Genomic DNA, 21,616 nt, shown 5'->3' with positions numbered 1-21,616 from the left:
GAGAACAATCTTAATTATTTATAACCTTAATTTGAATGACATTGATCTGGTAGAATGCTTATCCCTTCATTTCATGACAAGAGCAAATGCTTTGCAAAAATTCTGAAAATACAGAAACGAGTTCAATGATGTGCATTAAATATGTGGGGCACTATTAAAGTACAAATCCTCTACTGCAGTAGCTTTCAATCCCAGCATTTACAAAATAAAAAATTTTAACAAGACTTAGAAAGTTCATTTGAGTTATCTTAGTCACTAATAATCCTAATATTTATGTAGATCAGCACTGTTTCCTTTTCTGGAAGATACCACTGGCGGTCAATGGACAGATCAAAATATAATACACCTGTTAATAATAAACCTGTAATAAAACAATTGGTCTTAATGAAGCTAAACTCCATGTGCTCATTATGCTACGTTGCTTCTTATCAAACAATATAAGACATGAAATAAAAAAAGAAATGTTTAGCATGTTTCTATCATGGTTGCACATTTTTTAAAATGATAGAAACCAAGTCATAAGCTGTAGACAAGCATAGTATCTTTTATAAAAAAATTAATTGTTGAGCTTACAGAAATAAACTGATGAATAATACAATGAAAATATACACATAACTTTTTATATCATTAACTTCATTACAGAAATTGGCAGTTTTGATAAAAATGTTATTTAAATGCATTGTGTGCTATAAACATTCAAATAACACATACAAGTCAGGAAAAATAATTATTAAAATTCACTAATTATCAAAAAAGGTGCAAGATTTGCAAAGTGCCATTAAAATAACAAGTTTAATATATAACAATTTTATGTTCTCAGAACAAAATAAAAAAGTTTCCCAAAAAATTTTCTTACCTTCAGAATTGATAAACTTTCCATGATTTCTTTTAGCCCTTGTTGGAAAGCTTGTTTTCCAAGTGAAAAAATATCATACAGAAAAACATAATCTTTAGTTCCAATCTGTAAGAAATATATCATACACATTAATATTTATTTTGCTACTGCTGTATTACAGTTATTAAACATATGAAAATTTCCAGAAAGTTCCAGTTGTTAATTGAAGTATACAGACATACCAATGAAACATACAAATGTAGAAAATCTTCATAATCCTTCTTACAATAACTATTTGAAATAGTTTAGTTTACATATTACATTATCTATAGATGTAAATACATTTGCATAATAATAGAAGAAAGCACAAATATTTTATCATCAAATTTGATTGTTTATTGAAAAATTAGGGCAATTTTGCATGGGTCAAACACATTAAACACACACAAATCTCCTTAGCTTCTTAACAAAGGAAAGATTGAGTATACAAATGAAATTAATTACTATGCTCAGTATCTCACCAAATTAATAGTAATTATCAATTTAATTAAGTTTTCAGGGGTAAGAATTCTTGAGGATGTATAAAAACAAATGGATAGAACCAAATATTTTTATGTGATTATATGAAGTGTATGTGGATTTAAAAATGTTTTTGCCACACCACATCTTGCTTTTTACTTTGTTTATTTAAATATTTTACTTGAGTGCCATATCTTATACAGTTATTACGGCCAAGTGTGGCACAGTAATTAACATGTAAATTATAAGCAGTATGAATCCATGGTTTGTCACCCATTGCCATAAAAACATGCTCTGCACTTTTGGGCTGAGGGTGTACTATAAGTGTAAGAGTTAAATACCATTTTTTGGTTCGGAAGAAGCAGCCGAAGAGATCGTGTGGCTGCTATTAATTAGCGGTCTTACCTCTAGTCATCAGTTCAAGCTTAGTGACATTTATGCACAGATAGCCCTTTATGTAGCTTCTCATGATATTGAAAACAAAGAGGTAATACTTTTTTAAAGCCACAAAATAGGTTCCTTGTCATAACATTTATATAAATTATTGAAAAACATGATTAATTAAAAATTTTGTTTTACACGATATATGTAACTGTCTTTAAAAATAATTTGTATCTTTCCACAACTGCTGAGCCACACAGCAACTTGGGGGTATAAAGGTTTTTTATATACTTTGCACTTTTAAGTTTTAAATGTTTTAAATTAATAAATGGCTTCCTTGGTTATTGAACAATCTCCAAAAAATCTAAGACCAGACTTTATGTTGTATCTAAGGTTGTACAATTCACTAACATGAATTATTTTTAACTGAAGGTAAGCTTGTAGCAAAAACCTATAATGTTGCTTAATGTTATGGATTTTTTTAATTATAACATTTTTCATGTGATACAAAAATTTATTATTTGTTTCCTTACTCAATACATGTATTTTCAGTAATCACCCACAAGGTAAAAATGATCTTAAAAGGAAAGCAGTTTTCATAAGTAATATTAAGACTTACTGACAGAATGTAAAAATGTCCTTTATGTAAGAACATTTCTGGTTTTCATATAACAATAATATCTATTGTTTACAGATTACCAAAAGGATAATCTTAAATGAAAAATACAAAATGTTTTTTTTCATTATTCTAAACATACATAAAAAATGATTTAACTCTGATATTAAAGTTTTAGGCAAATTAGGTTTCAATAGTACATTACAAAGGTGATCTAATTTTGTATCAATAAGAAAAAATGTTTTTTTTGTGAAATTTCTCCACAATAAGATTAATATAAAATTTTAACAAATACTTCTGTACTGGTCTTATATAAGTGTCCAGTATGAAGAACACAACAGTATCTTGACTGCACACTTTGTATTTCATGCTGCTACCAACAATGCTTTTTGCTCAATATAGGAGCTGATATGGTTGTATGGCCATGCAACAAAGTCTAGGTCAAAGCCCTATTTATATCAGTCATTTTTTAAGATATCATTTGCCAACAGTGCATGATCTACAGATTAGTGTTTTGTAGAACATTTAATCGCAATGAAGACATGTTCAGACTGCAGTTAAAAATGGTATCAACAATGATCTTTTTAAAACGGATTTATGTTTGAATGGTGACCTTTTAGGAACAAGTTATGTTTTAACGTAAACCAGTTTGCTAGGTGTTTTGGAACCTGTTTCAACAAACAACTGAGTGTCTTGGGGATAGAGAATGCACTGTATGTGAATACTTTTTTTAATCACAATTGTGTCTGTTCAAGATATAGGAACCACATGTAGATATGAAGAACTGCTGTTTTGTAGTTTACCACTAAAGTTAGGAATATGCATAATTTTTTTTTTATTTGTGAATCCTTGCTTCTCGATTAAGTTTTATAATTCTCTTATAATAAGATTAAATATGCACTTTTCTTGCTGGAAGGTGATTTACCTTATTACAATAATTTAGTTTTAGGGATAGTTTTTAGAAAGAAAATAATAAAGTACTAATAAAAATAAACTAATGTACAACACCATGACTACTTAGTTTGGAAACAAAATTTCTTATTTGCATAAAACAGGATTAAATAGTCGACAGTGCGAGCAGTTACACTTGTTGAAACAGATTTTTCTCTCATTTTAAATTATAACCAATTTAGTTCTCAACTGCATGCTCAGCCAATCTGATGATTTGTGATATTAAGCAAAAGACATCATCAGATTGTGGTGAAGCACACAAAGTATGCAGTTGAACTGGTATTATGATCTTCTCACTGGAAACCCATGAAGTCCAGTAAAGAAAGACTTGTTAAGAAATATTATCAGTCTTGTTGTGATGAAATTTTGCACAACACACCAATCTATAGATAAATAATAGTTCTTTTAATATGCGAGTGATTCACTACATTTGACTTCAAATGCTTACTTATAAGTGCAAACAAACAGGGAAATACTGCAAACAATGAAGACATATAAATCAATACACACTAAAAAGACTTCTCAAACAAATATAGCTGAGGTTTGAGAAAACTAGTAAATAGTCTAAGAAACACAGTTTAGGAACAATGATCACCCATTACCAAGAAAAATGGAAGATCAGTACAATGTAAGAAATACTGTTTGGAAACATTGGCCATCTATTATTAAGAAAAAGAAAGAGAAGACCACTAAACTAATTTGAGAAACAGTTTGGAGATATCAAATGTGCTATTACCAAGACTTAAAACATAACACAACAAAAATAGTACAAAAAACACAGAATTTAGAAACTGTTCATTTTCAGATATTTGCACAAAGCTACTCAAGGGCCATCTACATTAGATGTCTCTAATTTTGGACTTACAGACTAGGGGGAATGCAGAGAGTCAACTGCAACCATTGCCAACTCTTTAGCTACTCTTGTCTGATTGAATAGGATTTGACTGTCAATGTTATAATACACCCATGGCTTCAAAGTGTAGAAAGTGATATTTTTTTGGTGGAAATGAGATGCAAACGATAAACCCATAAATCAATGATCTGGCACTCTAACCACTGGGACACACTCAGCCCAAGAGTTTAGAAACACAGTCTGTGCTATTACCAAGAGCAAAGAAAAGAGAAGGTCACTGTACTGAAGGCATATTTTCAAGTTAGCAAATTAATTTATTGTTATTGTACTTGAAAATTCAGAATCAATACAAACTTTTTTTAAATGTATAAAATAAATTTCCACTAAAAAGCCAAATAACCTATACATATAGATAAAAATATCAATGTTTGAAATAACTGGTACAATAGCACAATTATTCTGATCAACTTTACATAAGGCAAAAAAGTATCTGATAGTGTCCTCCTGCTAAAAGCATTTGGTTATATACTTCTAGAATTTAATGTATCCTTGTTAATTTATAACAAAAATCTATGCAGTTTCATGTCTGTTGACTAGCAAATTAGAATCCAGAAGTTTAAATTTTGTTTCATTAACTAAAGTAAAAATACACTCTTGATACATATATATTTTTTTAAACTACTACAATTTCCTTTATGAAATTTTTAAATAACCAGGTATTTTAGTGCTTAAAATTTGTATTTTGAAATAGTTATTTGATTAAATATTTTGGAACACAAAATTTATATATCTAAGCTAATAAAAAAACGTTGGTTATAATAATGTTAATAAAAGATCTGTCAACAAGTAATGGTTATGACTGTTGTATACATATAAAGTAATGGTTATGACTGTTGTATTCTGTGATATTATTTTAAAGGAAATAAAAAATTTTCAAAGAAGCATTAGCTCACCAACTTAAAGAATAAAAATATTAAAAAAATTAACTAGTAATGCCTAATAAGCTGAAGTGCACGACCACACGTGTATATTATAGGCAATGCATTTATTTTAACACACACAAAAATTTTCAAAAATACACAAGATAGATATACTACTCTCATCAACTTTTGCAAACAAGATGTATTTTGCAACGTAAAGAAGATTTGATTGAAAGCAAACCCATATTACTTTGAGACATACATGTCCTGAACTGGCAACAGCAAACAAATGTCATTTAAGTATTTCAAAAATACCTTAGGAAATAAGTCATTACTTGCTCTCCCTATATTAGATAGAATGAAAAAAGTCACATTAATGTGTTCCTAGGGTATGAAAATAATCTTTCTTCTTTGTATTAACAAAAAAATGGCCAACATAAATGAATAGCAAAACCTAATTTACACACACACACACAGTATCGAAACACAGGATAAAATCACTTATATTACAAGTCACTGACTTATAATGAAAAATGTGTTCTTGAGACTTATTTGAGCAGAATAAACTATGGTTAATTACAATTTCAGTAAAATAAATTATTATTTCCGATTAAAAAATGGCACAACTATATACAAGTTCATGGAGGTAACTTACCGACAACCAACAAAGTTCACCTGTTCTATTGATACTCCCTGGTTCCATTGAAACTCCTATAATAGCCTGATTCTTCAAGCAGTTTACCTATTTGTACAAAAAATTTATAAATAATACTACAGAAAGTACTGAAACATACTGAGAAATTATTAAGTTTTCATTATGTACTATATGAAAATTTAATCATAATACATATAAATGTTGTTAGTGGTTTTAATGGCCTTTTGATGACTTTCTTTTCTTTGAAAGCAAAATATGTACAAACATATCAGCAACAATTATTTTATGTGGTATCTTAGAGAAGTTTTTAAAACTATGCCTGATAAAATACTTTATTCTCACTAAAGTAACCATTATAGTGACTTAACTTAGAGAGACTCCAAGTCAACTATTCAGAATTTTACTTGTTAGCTGTATGTAATGTAATATAAGTTTAAAAACGTATTGCAAAAACAATACTTCAAACTCCACATATAAACAATTATCAAAATTACTAGTGTTATTATTTATAAACAAAAATCACAGAAAGCTTCTAAACAAATTAGTTTGAAGCTCTCTTTCTTTTTAAAAAAATATAAACAAAAGCAATCCACTAGAATTTTGCAATTATTTTACATTTCATGAAAAGCTTTACATACATCTAGAAAATAATCTCTTAAACTCCTTTACAGACTTTATTACAAATTAATTTACACCAGTACATAAAGCACAAACTACTGAACCTTATTAGTCCAGTGGAGGTTTGAAGTAATCTTGCACTGGAGGTTTGACAATGGTTTTTGTCATTTTGTATCTTCAAACTATGTATAATCAGAAAAAGGAATATGCCCATCTAGCACCCTTGGGAATTTTTAAATAATGGTGGTTTCTATGGTAACCATTCCCCACATTAAAAAAAAAAAGGGTCATATCTCAGCAACTACAAGTGATAGAATGTTGAATAAACTGCCCATTACTAGATTTTTGGGCACAATGAATTTACTGGTAGCATCATTTTATTGATTGGAGACATGTTTTATACTCTTATGGTAAGTCTCACAAAATAATTGTGAATTTTTCCGCAATGAAACAAAAGGCTAAAAAAAAAAGAAAAGAAATGAATGCCATTTATTACATTGCTTTCTTACAAGACATTTCATGCTTTGTTACAAAATTTTACATTTACATAACATATGTGATAAGTCAAAAACTATTATTAAACACTCAGTTTGTTTTGTTTTGAATCTTGCGCAAAGCTACACGAGGGCTATCTGCACTAGCCATCCCTAATTTAGCAGTGAAAGACTAGAGGGAAGGCAGCTAGTCATCACCACCCACCACCAACACTTGGGCTACTCTTTTCCTAACGAATAGTGGGATTGACTGTCACATTATAAAGTCCCATGGCTGAAAGGGCAAGCATATTTGGTGGATGGGGATTTGAACCCGCGGTGTGTTGGAGAGTCCGGAGGACTGCATCACCGGAGACAGTGCAATGGGTGAATGCAATACCCTTTTTTGAAAAGCAGAGCTACCACATAAAGAGAGTTGATCAACAAAAAACCTGATGGAACCTGGAATTGTACATCAGGTCTGTGGTAGGAAGAGTCTCAATGCCATGGACATTCAGAGACGGGTATCAATCTCTGAAGCAAAAAAAACACTAGAAGGAACTATTAGCAGTTAATCATAGATAGCAATAAAATGGAGACACACAACCAAACCTGGTGGCATCTGGAATTGTACATCAGGTCTATAGTAGGAAAATTCTCAATGCCATGGAGCATCAAAGATGAGCAGCAACTTTTCACAATACCAAAACACAAAAATTTAAATAAATAGTATAATAACAATAATAATAATAAAAAAAAACTAAGTCAGTAGTATAATGAAAAAAGTCAACAAATGCATGAGCAAAAACCAGGAAGTTTGTACAGTAATACTGCTAATCAAGAAGTGGTTAATAAGTGCAGGTGTGAAGAGGGTGTTGGTTAAGATAGGAGTGGTGTTGAGCTCTTATTGGTGGAGCCTCGCTGCATAATCATTGCTAGTTGGGAAGAGCTATTTTGTGAAAGGAGGTGAGATATCGTATTGGAAATATAAGTTGGTCAAGCACTGATAATTTCTGTTCTTTATATAGTCTAGCTGATTAGTTACTGTTTATATTTCATTTTGTCGGACTTATCACAAGAGCATAAAACACATCTCTAACCAATGAGATGATTCCATCAGTAGATTTGTTGTGCCCAACAACCTATAAATTAAAACTATATTTAACATTCTATCACTTGTAGTTGCTGAGATATGATCTTTGTATCTATACAATTAGGTGAAATGAGAAGGGTTACCATGGAAACCTGTCATTATTTAGAAATGCTCAAGAGTGATAGCTTGGCATACTCCATTTTCTGATTGTATATGGCCTAAATATATAATATCAGCAAAGAACCATTGTGGGACCTCCAGTGCAAGGTTAGGTGAAAAACCTACTTTGGCTGCAAGACTATATGTATATGTAAAACAGAAATGGTTAACATTGAAAACATTTGCTTATACTGACATAGTGATGTTTTAAAATAATTACTTCATAAAAATAATAATATCCCAACTTAAAATCTGGCCAGATGGATTTCTTTTAAACTGTTAATAAACAGACTTCTAGGTTTTGTTGACTAACTTAAAGTCTTGTAAACTCATTTTCAATAGTTTAGTTAAAACTTAAACTACTTAGATATTGTTGTAAACTATATTTACAATGTTTTAACTTAGTTCTTTGATTGAGAGAGTTGCTAACACGACGATGAATGTGCTGGACTTAGTCTAAAATATCTAGAATGTTAATGATCAAGGGACTTTACAACATATCTAGAAACATGGATACATGCAAGAGTCAGTGAAACACTGAAACAGTATTCAGTTCATTCAGTGACTGATAAGTAGTGAGATCAATGTTAGTTATCATGTATATTCAATTACTTGATTGATTAACCATGAAATTATAAGTAAGTTTATTTGTTTATTAGTCATAATACCATTAGCATGTAAATTTCTGTTGAAATTAATTATAATTTTCCTAAACTGAAAATATATTTTCAACAGGTACTTACTTCTTCTGCCAACCATAGCTATTCTTGTTCAGTGCTGCCCTCTATTTGCAATTTTTTTTTTGCATGCTGTAAGCCTTTCACTCCTACGTATCCCTCAGTTCACATGGTTTCACTGATAAGTGAAAATTATCATGTGACAATCCACCTATAGACATTCCCCACACACACACGTGACTCACTCTATGCTATTTAACTAACTATCACTTGGAATTTAGATAGAAACTAAGCACCAGTAGACAGTGGGGTGGAAGAGTGGGAAGTGTGAGTGAAAATAAGTACCCGTCAGAAATATATTTTCAGTGTAGGAAAATTATAACTTCTGACAAGGTACCTTACTTCCACTCACATATATAGCTAGACTTCTACATTGAATAAGAGAAGAAAACAGTGCAAGTGAGAAAAGAGAAGCATCCTTTGAAAGCATCTGAAGAACACCCCCAAGAGGGAACCCTCAAAGAAGAGGATAATAAGTGAAAGACTGCACTACTTCTGTACCAGGTATACTTTTTGCCCAGACATGGAAAAGGTGAGACTGAGTCAGGTGGACAAAGTTAAGGAGCACATCACATTGTGGTTAAAAGAAGTGATGTGCTCCAAGGTGTAGAGTGGATAGGGCACAACAGGCTGTCACTGCAAGTAAGCTTCATCAAAAACTCGACCATTGGAAACTGACATCCATGCGGGGGTAGGACAAGGATCATGCTGTCAGTAATTCAACTAAAATACAAAACTCAATTGCTGGGGACTGACATCCAAGTGAGAGTAGGAAAGAGGATCATACCATCTTCACCTCAAGTTCAGCCAATTGGAGGCAGAATTCTCATTCCCAATCAGTGAACTGGGCACATGGGAGCAGAATGAAATACAGATACATTTCCCTCAAATCAAATGGACCGGAAACAGCTCCAAATGCAGTAACACCCTTGGCATAAAGATATCGAGGAGTGTTGCAAGAGGAAGAAGCAGTGCAATGACCAAGTGCATCCTCTGTGACCTACAACACAGGGATACACACCTGAGACAAATTGAGTGATTGTGAAGGGACACCTGGAACACGTGTGTGAGTACTTATGCCAATTGGTTCAGCTCTAAATCTAAAACTCAACTACTGGGAACTGACATCCATGCAGTGGCACAATGATGGATCCCAATCACACAACATGTCTGATGACATATGGTGGTTGTTTCAGCTTTAAATACAAAACTCAACCGCCAGAAACTGACTTCCATGAGGTGGTAGGATGAGAGGTCCCAATCATTTCTACACCAACATAACACCATCGTCCTACTTTCAACTGAATGGAGGCATTATTGTTTATATTATATATCTCCCATTCAGGAGGAAACCTCCATGATCCACCTCCCCAGCAGCTTGGAACTGGAAAGTGGTAAGGATTCTCTTACTCCACTGGAAGAAATGGGGGGAAAAATGCAGTGGAGAGTCTGGAGAAATGTACACACCAGAAACAGTGCAATGGGTGACCACAAACCTTATATTGAAAAGCAGACCAAACCCAATTTATTCAATCTAAGGAATGGCAGTGATGGACAGCTATCCCCTTCTGCTTTACCCATGAATGTGTCAACAATGAAGCTACTCATCATGATAAACTGGATTTTCTCACCAAGGAGCGGATAAAAACCAGGCATGAAGACAAAGGACAGGAATAATGGAATGAATTGCCTGGGACTGAGGCTGCCATAGAAGCAATGGAGCAGCTGTGGAAACCATGGTTGGGCCAAGCAGTAGGTGGCAATTAGAAGGACCTGACACAGAATGGAGGGGATGATAGAAATCACCCTGGGAATGGGTTTGATAGAAAGATACACATAAAGAAATGTGTATGCATCAACAGCCAGATATATTTTGTCTGGGAGGGATAGATAATTCATGACCAGATTGAAAGCACCTGGAACATGACATGCAAGTGGGTGAATACCATAAGTGCAAGCTCTCCCCCCCCAAAAGGAGATCTAACATTCAAGAACAGATGCCATCCTCGTGATTGATATATGCCATTACCGTAGAAATGTCTGTATGAATCGTAACCAGACAATTGTGGTCAAGAGGAAGAAAATAGTCCAAAGCCTGGACAGCAAGCAGCTTCAGGATACTGATGTGGTAAGACCATTCTATCACAGACCATTGACCCAAAGCAATTTGTTGCTCGACCCTCACTCTCCAGCCACGAAGTGAAGCATCCATAAAAAGGTATAAATCTAGACAAGAGGGAGGAAATGGAACCCTTGCTGAAGTGTGAGCCTTGTCCAACCACCAATGCAGACTGTCTACAAGAGAAGGAGGAAGGGTAATAGGAACATCCAAGGGATCAAGTGCAAGGTTCCATTGATCCTGAAGAGTCCACTGAAGGGATCTCATATGAGCACGATCCATGGGGATAAGTGCCACTATAAAAAACCACATACCCAAAAGAGATAGGACTTTGCGAGCAGTAAGGGAGTTGATGACAGAAGAAGGTTGGGCCCAAGTGAGATGAGTATTGAATAAAACACCCAAATGGATAAAATATTGGGGATGAGCAAGGAAGGATTTCTCCAACTTAGTCAACCAACCGACCTGAGCTACCTCCAAAAGAAATAGACAAGTGTGTTGAGCAGACTCCAGTTCAGAATATGCCAACAGAAGCCAGTCATCCATTGAATGATGGAAGTACAACCCTCGAGTGTGCGCAAGTCTGGAAAAATTCCATAACCACCCTATAAAAGACATACAGTGCTGTTGCAAGCCTGAAAGGAAGAGGGCAAAATTAATAAACTACCCTGTGATGAACAAATTGAAGATAGTCTTGATTATCTTGATATGGGAATATGGAGATGAGCAATTGATACATTGACCTTGGTCATCCATAAACACTGTCAGCGGCGTGACACTCTGCGTCAAAGAAAACGACAAGAAGAAGATCTGTGTGTGGAAGCCATTTTAGGCCTGATGGAACCCACAGTAGGAACTGGGGAAAATGCAGTAAATCAGGAGGAGGAAAAAGGCAGTCAAATCAGTTATCATCCAAAACAGGTTCAAATTGTTAAAAAGGAACTTGGGCAACATCAGGAGAAAAGGGCTGGCTCAAATAATGATCAATCTCTCAACAAATAATTGCATATAATTCCAAATATGAGTTATCCCCACCTGAAGCCTGAGTAAATGTGCTGGTAGAAAGTGCAACCTCTGACATGGTAACATGTACTTCAGAATACATAATATAAACTGTGTTTGTAAAAAATGACAAACACGGAAAATGATTTAAATTCTATAACTGGGTTTCAAAAACAAAATAATACCACAACTAAATAATATTCTGGAAAATAATAGGTGTTAAACTTGAAAATAAACACTACAAAAATTTAAATCAAATTTTAGAGATCATTAAATAAAGCATCTGAACAAGAGCATTGCCAAACGAGAAGTGATAGGCAGAATACCATAGATGGAATCACATGAGTCGTGTGTGTGGGGGGCATGTCTGTTGGTGAATGTTTGTCACATAATAATTTGCATGTATGAATCAGTTAAACCATGCAAACTGAGTGGTATGTAAGAGTGAAAGGCTTGTGGCATGTGAAAAAATTTTGCAAATAGAGGGCAGCACTGAACGAGAAAGAATAGCTATGTACATGAGATAGTAGCCTGTACCAAACGTTAAGGAAAAAAATAATCTAACTTGTTATTGTTACCTGGACTTCACATTATTTTTACCAAATAATTTAAAATAACTCATCCAACAAAAGAACATGTTAAAAAAAACACCAGGTGTGAAACAATATACACAACTACTCTACACATGACAAAAATAGCAGCTCTGCCCTATGTAAATATCTTTATAAAACATCTTGACTAAGTTTCTAAACTAAATATTTGAGAGAATTAACATTCAGTAGACTGATGTAGTATCCAGGTTAATTATTTAACAATATACATGTACATGTAGTTATATAAAGTGCAGAGTAAAATACATATTATTAAAAATAGTTTAATCATTGAATGCTAAATATAACACTTTACTTTGATCTTGCTCATGACAGTCTACATTTGGTATCTGCTTTTATTCTTTTGAATTATATGAAAATTTGATCAATAAACTTTATGATAAAACTCTATTTGCATCATTTTACACACAATTTGTTGGCTTTTAAAGAAAACTGATATATCAAAAAACTTCATGTAAATAAATTAAAGCTTTTAAATGCATGCTTACTAGTTAAACTGCATTATCAGGATTTGTGAATTGTGGCCTATATACTATTTTGTCCTAAGTGTTTCCTATCATGAATATAAAATAGCAATTTTCCTCAACATTGCTTTATTACAACAAAAACATATTTATGTCTTTCCTCACTAAAAATATCCTTCTCCCCACATAAATGCTTTTAGATCTATGTCATTTACATACTTATTTATGCCTGCTTCTCAGAGAAGTATGTTATGTCCATCACTAAATGGCTATTGCCTAATTTAAAAAAAACAAAAAACTTGCATCATTGTCTTTTATTATATGATGCCCAATTTGTGAAGTATAATAAATTTATGGCTAATAGGTGTAATATTATATTACACACGGTTGATAATCTTCAGTACATAATATTTTAGTGACCCAATACGAGTCTCTAGTATATGCATAAGAAGGGTGTAACAGCATTTGAACTACATTTTGGTGCATGCTGATGTTAATAAGATTTTTTTATTATTCAATATCAAAATCTATGCGGCTGGTTTAGGACACAAAACATATATTATGCTGATGTATTTACAATAACTAATTTTATTATGTTGTGTTGCTGCAAGTAGCATTGTGCTTGTAATAGCAAACATACAAATTCAAATTATGTAGCCAATCCTATACAATGACAACATCAGACATGATGCATCAATACATGTCTTGCATCCAGTGTTGCCTGCCATAAGCTATCTGAACTTATTTAACTTTAACATTGCAAGTGTAGGTGAAGAGGATACAAAAGATAATAATTATATATTATCAAAGTGTCAGTACACAGTTAATACCAAAAAAGCCTGACCATTCTTATTCTTTGTGAAGTTTTTTTTCTAATGTTTAACCATCTATAAATATAAATATTTATGTTCCACAGGAAGTGATCTATAATATACATTACCATCTGTATATGTAACAACTACCACCATTAATAAAATAAAATTTGGTAAAGAACTAATAAAATATTCACTCACAGCATCAAAGAATACATCTCCAATTTCATCAATCACAACAAAATCTGCAGATAATTGAAAGCGTAGAGTTGGAGGTTGAAAATGCTCCTCCTCCTCTTCTGAAAGAGGAACATTTGTTGGTTCTGTTTGTCCATTCTTGCAGTGAGTAGTATATCCTGAATCCTCTGTTTATCAATACAAATAAAATAACAAACAAAATTTACATGTACATATTATACATTAACATTTTGTATTTGGTCATTGGAATTATCTACCCTATTTTTATTAATTTTACTTTAAATGAGCTGTGTAATGTTTTCTTATATTTACTTTTTCTCTTTGAAAATTACAGACATTATAGGAACATTTTTACCACTTTAACAATACTCATAATTAGTGCATGCATGCATGTTGTTAAGGGTTTATAGACTTGATTAGAAACAATATTCCAGAACTCTTCAAGGACTTTTAAAAAAGTAATTATCTATATACCAGGATCCCATAAACATCTTGATATTACTGTCTTATTCCTATGAAACAAGTATTCACTCACATTTTCTAACATTGCTTCATAACTGTTGAATGGAAATTTTACAGTAGCTTTTTTTAAATGTCATTAACAACTGAACTAAAGAGCATAAGAAACATTTTATAAACATCACTAAGCAAATAATACTCAAAAATAAGCTTTCTATGCAATATAAAAGCAAGAAAAATACATGATTCAAACACTGACATCATTATGCAATTAAAACATGAGTTTGGATTGTACAAGTATATTCCTATATGTGTTAAAGCACATGGAATCACTTTGCTTCTATGACATTTCATGTTTTGAAGGAAAAGTCCAAGTAGTGAATGATACCTATGATAAAAAAGCAAAAATTATGAAATAGATTGTAATATCCAGATAAAGGTTAAGAAAAGGTTAAAATAGCTGATGATTGTTGTAAATTAGACAATTTGATATTTTTTTTCTTAGTACCAAATTAGACTATAATTATTTTTGAAGTGTCATCCTATTTAATATGGTTGTTGATACACAATATTAAATACTGAATAATGGATATGCACTGCATCAGAATATTGGTGATTTTAAAAGGAGCTAGCTTTCAACTCTCTTCAGGAATCACCTTGAAGCTGAGGAACAACGATATATGTTCACAAACATGAAGATGGTATCTGTAGAGAATTGAAAGCTAGATAATATTAAAATTGCTAATATTCCAACAGGGGTATACACATTTTTTTATTACTCAACATTGCTTTATTACAGCAAAAACAGTTTTAACATTATGTATAACTATTATATTGATTAAAACATAATATAAATAGAGATAAATAGAGTTATTATTATTGTCTAGTATTATTTCAGAGGTCTCTTAATAACAAAAATGACTAAACCTCAACATCCACTACTGAAAAATTTAAGCTCAGTGACACAAGTGGAATGATTGTTCAAGTTCAAAGAGATATCACAAGCAAATGACTTTTTACTTTTTCCATGAGCTGCTAATCAAAGCAACGGATCAGTTAACTATTGTGGGTAATAAAATAAATATAAAACTGTTTTTTTTTGCAATCAGTCACTTAAGTACCTGATTATCTGTGTATACTACTTGTCTTAAGTCAGGTACTTATGTCGGGGGGGGGGGGATTCACAGTAAAGGATATCTGGAAAAGAACCAGGATCCTTACTAGACACCTCCCAGAAAGGCCCTGTACTGGAGAAAGTGCAATTGGTGATCACGAAAACCTATTGTTAATAGCTGGCAAGTGCGAGCCAAAGTAATGGACAGTCACTTCTGCCATGATGTCCTTTTCCATGATTGTCCATGGAAGGTACATTTTGGATCAGGCATAGTTGTCTTGGAACAAACTACTTTGACAATGGGAAATGGTAGAGTCAGGGAAGATGAGTTGAACACTTTCCATTACCACTGACTCAATGTGGATTTGGGGAATAAGCATCTCTTGGGAGGCAACACCAGCCACATGGTAGGATCTTATACAAGAGAAGAAAATGTACTTACCATTCTCAAAGACACTGTGTAGATTGAAAAATAGTAACTGGAGGGAGCCAAATGGGAAACAAACATGTGCAGAATCATCCACATGCCCATTTGAAAGTTCTCTCTAATGGTTGGTGAAAATGAGATGCAAAAGAGCGAGACAGGTGATGAATCTGATGCAACAAAATATTAAAGAGTCTGCTAGCATCCTTCTCAAGGGAAGAATAAACCAACAGGAAGTGGTAAACCTATCATATAATGGAAAAAAGGCAAGAAACCCTTGAATGAAGAGGAGTCCCAAAGTAGAAGCAAATGATGGGAACCTCAAAACACATGACGTACATGCCAAGAATTACGGAACAGAACAAACTGAACACAGAAGATGATCCAGGTATGACAGAACACAAATATGAGAAGTTGAAGGAAGTTAGATAGGAGAGAAAGAACATTAGAGAAGTAAGTATGATAAAAGAAAGCGTGGGAAGGATTGATGGCTTGTACATCTGAATAACAATGACCACAGATGAGAAGGAAATTGTCTTCAGAGAATCATGGTATAAAGAACATAAGGCCAACAGTTTGAAAATAACTTGTGTTAGACTGTGCAAAACCACATTAAGGTCCCAGTCAGGCATGGGAGTAGACAAGTGGGTCAGTGAAGAAGGAAGGATCTGAAAAAAGTGGAGAAGACAATGGATGAAAAAATCTGCTAGTAACAGGAAAGGCTAAATGTTGTTGATAAGGCCACCCAATAAACAGCAATGGTGGAAACCAACAATACATAGTTGAACAACCATTGGAAAATGGCCAAAAGGTAGACCACTACAGCCTGGAAGAGGGGAGTAGTGGATGGACGAACATAAAAAACTCACCACTTCCATTGATAGACAGAAAGAATTGACAGACGACAGGAATGGGATAAGAAAAAGACTACATGGTAGGAGAGGCCAGCCCTATGGACAATGGACAGAACAAATTTCACATGTGAAGATGATGGGATGACATTTCTAGATAAAAGAGAGACAAGGACTGGGGAAGAGGGGGGCCTGGGTACCAATTGATGAAGCAGAAGAAACCAAGGTTATGATGGCCAAAGAAGCACCACCAACAAGACCTGACAAGAAGTGTCACATAAAAAAGAGAGGACATGAGGAAGAAGATGAAAAGGAGGGTAGGTATACAGGAAAAAGGTGAGATCAGTCCTGGCTGAGTGCACTGACTGCTATGACCAAAGAATGAAGAACTGAGAATCAGAAGAGGGAAAGTTTGGTGTTGAGAAGAGTGACAAAGGAATTGGAGAGAGGTGATCTAACAAAAAGTTCAGAGCTCCTGGTATATGACTAGCTGTGAAACAAACCCAATTGGAAGGAGCCCAAAACAGCATGTCGAATGTGCAGAAGTAAAGAGTACTGGAATGGGTACCCTCTTGATGGATGACATAAAACAACTGTGTCACAGTGGATCTTGACCAACCAATCCATGAGAAAAGGAAAGAAATGGGAATATGCACAATGGAGAGCAAGGAGTTGGGGCACATTGATGTGGAGTCCACACATCCAAAGTCATGTCATCACTAAGAGATACATCCCAGCCCAACACAGTTGTTTGAGAAACAAGTCCACATGGACCGTAATATCAGGAAAAGGAGGGAAGACAAAGTAATCTTGAGTATGAGTTTCAAGTAGTGAAGCATGCGAGAAATCTAAAGACATGAAGAAGATAAAGAAAGAAAATGCCTGCAAGATCATGTCAAAGAAGATTAGAAGGGTGAGGATTTTCATCCACTAATAAAGCTGAATTCCTATTATAATTTAAATCATAAAGTACTAAAAAATCATAGAACATTAGAAAATAAGTATTATGAAATTCCAAATTACAATAACAACTATGGAACAAGAGTAAAAGAGTATAAAATACCATACATAATGAACAACTCCCCAGGGATTTAGGGAATATTAGACCACCCATGACCTGTTGAGTCACCCACTAGTCAGAAATTATGAAGAATTCAAGCTAATTTCAATATTGCACCGAAATGAAAGTTTATTTTGAGATAATTTAATTAAATATTTCAATCCATTCATGTTATTCATAATTCAAAAAACATATTTGATTGTTGAGCGGGAGTAAAAGGAAAGACCATTTCATTTTTCAAAAACGTGAAGACAAAGTTTTCAGGTATTGTGATGAATTAGTTCATTATGTTGTGATCTTTCCTCTTAAACCTTCTACAAATAAGAAACAGTAACATTTTATTTTTCTTCAAATTACCTACCATAACCAAGGCACATTATTGAGAAATTCTTCAAGATCTTGTTTTTGTCATCTTATGCCTTTTAATGAAGATGGGAACATTGACAGGGAAATAGATTTGAACGAAGAAGTTTCGTAAAGAGCGGTAGTGTGATGTAAAATTACTCATGCTAGAAATTTTCCTAAAAGTGACTCAAAAAAACGGTGCTAAATCAGTAACCCAAGGCCCGATTTTAACGAAACTTGTTTTATTCTGTTTCTATTCTCATTCCATTATAAATATGGTGCTATTGTGCACCGTTTTTGCTGTATTTAATTATAAACAAACAATCTCAGAGTTTTAGTAGTATATAGATAAAACTGAAACAGAGAAGCTTGAAAATAAATGTTTAAGATGAACTTTTACAGTGTATTACAAACAATTTAGGCAACAAATTCTATGTTTTTTATACAATTACATAATCACTCAAAATTTCCAAGATCCACATGAGCTCTGAATATTGTTAGTGTAATACAATCAGTGGTTAAAAGTGATTACATACAGAGTACTGTACCAGCTTGGCCCCATAAGAAAATGACATGTTATCACTAGAGTCTTGCAACAGACTTTTAGGACACCCCGTTGTGTATGTTGTGTTGGAAGACTTTAGTAGATAAACATTTTTTTTTGCTTCTTTAAGTCACAAGTCATATTTTTCTAATTTTCTCTGGCTGTATTAATTTTAGAAAAGTGAGCCATTGAAAATGGCAAAAATTACATACAAACCCAAGAATAATTATAAAGTTTCTTAAGAACCCTATTAAAGTTAATAAACTAATCTCTCTATGCTAACAAAAAGCACTCGAATACTGAAAAACTTATATCAATTTAAAACACAGTTACATATGATCACCTGATTACATTTATATTAGATCAACCTGATCAGAAGGATTTTCTAAACTTTCAGCCTAAATGACAGGTAACATACTACAACAAAGTATTCACTGAGAAAATGGGAATTAAAGTAGTTATAATACATTATTACTATAAGATCAGACTTAAATTCCAGCTAAAAAACTACCTTCAAAAGTAATTCTCTTTCTTCTGTGTTGACATGTTGGCCAAACGATTTTTCTTTAGAATGTTATTTCTTATAAAGTGTTTTCCAAATTTTATTCATAAATATCTAATTTCACTGCTTTAAAGTAAAAATATTGTATTTGTATTGTGAAGAGTACATATGTAAAATGCACTGACAGATGCACGTATGCAAGCAATGGAGCTGCTACATCCGGATAATAAAATGATTACAAGAGAGAAAAAAAAAAATTCATAGTGCCACTGTGACACTAAATCTTCCTGCTGTTATACAATGAGGTCTGAAAAAAAGCATAATGTGTTTAAAAGTTAACATGTGACTGAACTATGCTTTTAAATAGTTATTTTCATAACTTACAATATAATTTATACCAGCTGTACTAACACAATGCAAAGAAATCTCCAATAAATAACTGGAGGTTAACCAGCAATACACAATAAAAACATACAGTAAAACTTTATTCCAAGGTTAGTAGGAAAGTGATACACTAAAACTAATGTACCTTCCTTATCATATTAGAATCCAAAATCTTACCTTTTCCTTCTGCTCTCCTGGCAGCTTCCTCTAGAACATCATCATCAGTTATACCACAATTTATCAAAAAGTTTAGTGGTCCAATGTGTCTTGTTTTGATTCCACAATTTTTCTGATAATGCTGGAAGTGTTTATGAAACTTGCCATCTACTCTAAAGATGTTCACGAAAAAATAAGCTTCAAACACCATACTGAATTAACAAAATTTCATTTAATTACAGTCATGAGTTCATTAATATTACTTGATTCACAATGACAAGTATTATATAGAACTACAACAATTATAAAGAATAATTAACAACTGCTAAACTGATATTACAGATACTAAAAAATAGATCTTTTGATACTTATAGAGGAAGCTTGCAAAATAATGACATGATACTACCAATAATATATTTTGTAATCATACATTTGTCTAAGGTACAATAACTATTCATGTTCTGTGCTTCTTGTGTGCTTGAAATTTAATGTTGTTTCTAAGCAATGTGTGTGTGTGTATATATATATATATATATATAAACAAAAGAAAAAACCAGTTATTTATTTGTTCATAAAAGTAGTTTGATTTGACGAATAATGCAATCTCAACGTGTTAATCCTATTTATGCAAATACCTTTTCTATGAGATTACATTCTAACATTTTAACTATATTATTTTTAAATATTTTTAGAGTTTTGTGTCAAACAGTTTCAATTGTCTTCTACAATGAAGTAAACCAAAGAAAAAGTTTTCTTTTTAGATGAGATGGTGCAAATGGAATTAAATGTATGTATTGTGTTGTTTATATATTATTTAGCTTTTATAAAGAAAAATATTATTTTGCCAAATTATACTTATTCTAAATGACTGAAAGGTGAATTGTATTCAGAAAGTTATGAAACTTTTAAATAACTTTGAGCCTATGATTTCAGGTTCCAAAAAATACCACTGATCTACCCATTGTCATATTTTTTTTACCTCATGCCTTTGGGAAATTGCAATTATAAAAAAATCAGACAATGGAAAAAAGGAAAAGTGTCAAATCAATTCAACAGATTTAGTTATTAATCTAATAAAATGTGTTCCATTTCAAGTAACTACATTATTATTTTGTTTAGTAAAATAATGTTAATTTTTGAATGAAAGTATATACCAGTTTTGGAAAAACAACTAGAGTTAACTCACTCATTTGTAACCACAAAAAATAGCATCATATATATGTATTTGTTTGGAGAGAGTGTACAAGTAGATATTGTAACACACAATCTGTCTCACCTACAGCTACATAATGCTATTAACCCTTTCATTATTTATCCCAATAGAGGTGTATAAAAGTATTCCTAATACTACTGTTTTATGAGAAATAAAACTGATTATAAAATTAGCTTCTCTTTCATAAGATTTGACAACAACCAATCATGAAAACATAAAGGAGTTCCAGTAAGAAAATAACTGAAAGATTAGATTGATAAGAAAAAGAATGAAACAGTGAAGCATGGCTAGGTTAGCCAGAGAAGAATCCCCAAGCAAAAATTACAAAAAAAATAGAGAGAGAAGGTGCACAAGAGAACACCACCCAGATGGACATAAAAATCATTCTGAGGCTGATGTCCTCTGAAACATGATATGCATGAAACTAAATAAAGCATGTATAAAACCATAATTTTCTTAGTTATCATTACAGCTATTCTTTGCAGTCAGAGTAGAAGTAAGCCTTTGCAAGAAATATGGTAAGTCAAAAGAGCATAGAGGGAAGGTTA

General features: G+C 32.7%; 1 protein-coding gene across 1 annotated transcript in view; it reads right to left on the bottom strand.

The window, feature by feature from the left end:
* LOC111085396 overlaps nucleotides 1-21,616 on the bottom strand; it is a 56,249-nt gene that overhangs the window by 17,487 nt on the left and 17,146 nt on the right. Inside the window, exons 5-8 of the mRNA XM_022383745.1 lie at nucleotides 19,877-20,028; nucleotides 14,020-14,183; nucleotides 5,731-5,817; nucleotides 824-961 (exon numbers count right to left, since the gene is read on the bottom strand). Of these exons, the coding sequence (XP_022239453.1) occupies nucleotides 824-961; nucleotides 5,731-5,817; nucleotides 14,020-14,183; nucleotides 19,877-20,028 (541 nt within the window). The remainder of the gene's footprint in view (nucleotides 1-823; nucleotides 962-5,730; nucleotides 5,818-14,019; nucleotides 14,184-19,876; nucleotides 20,029-21,616) is intronic.

Source organism: Limulus polyphemus, unplaced genomic scaffold (genome assembly GCF_000517525.1).
Source record: "Limulus polyphemus unplaced genomic scaffold, Limulus_polyphemus-2.1.2 Scaffold17, whole genome shotgun sequence".
Lineage (NCBI taxonomy): Eukaryota > Metazoa > Arthropoda > Merostomata > Xiphosura > Limulidae > Limulus > Limulus polyphemus.
This window is presented reverse-complemented; position numbering and strand designations above follow the sequence as displayed.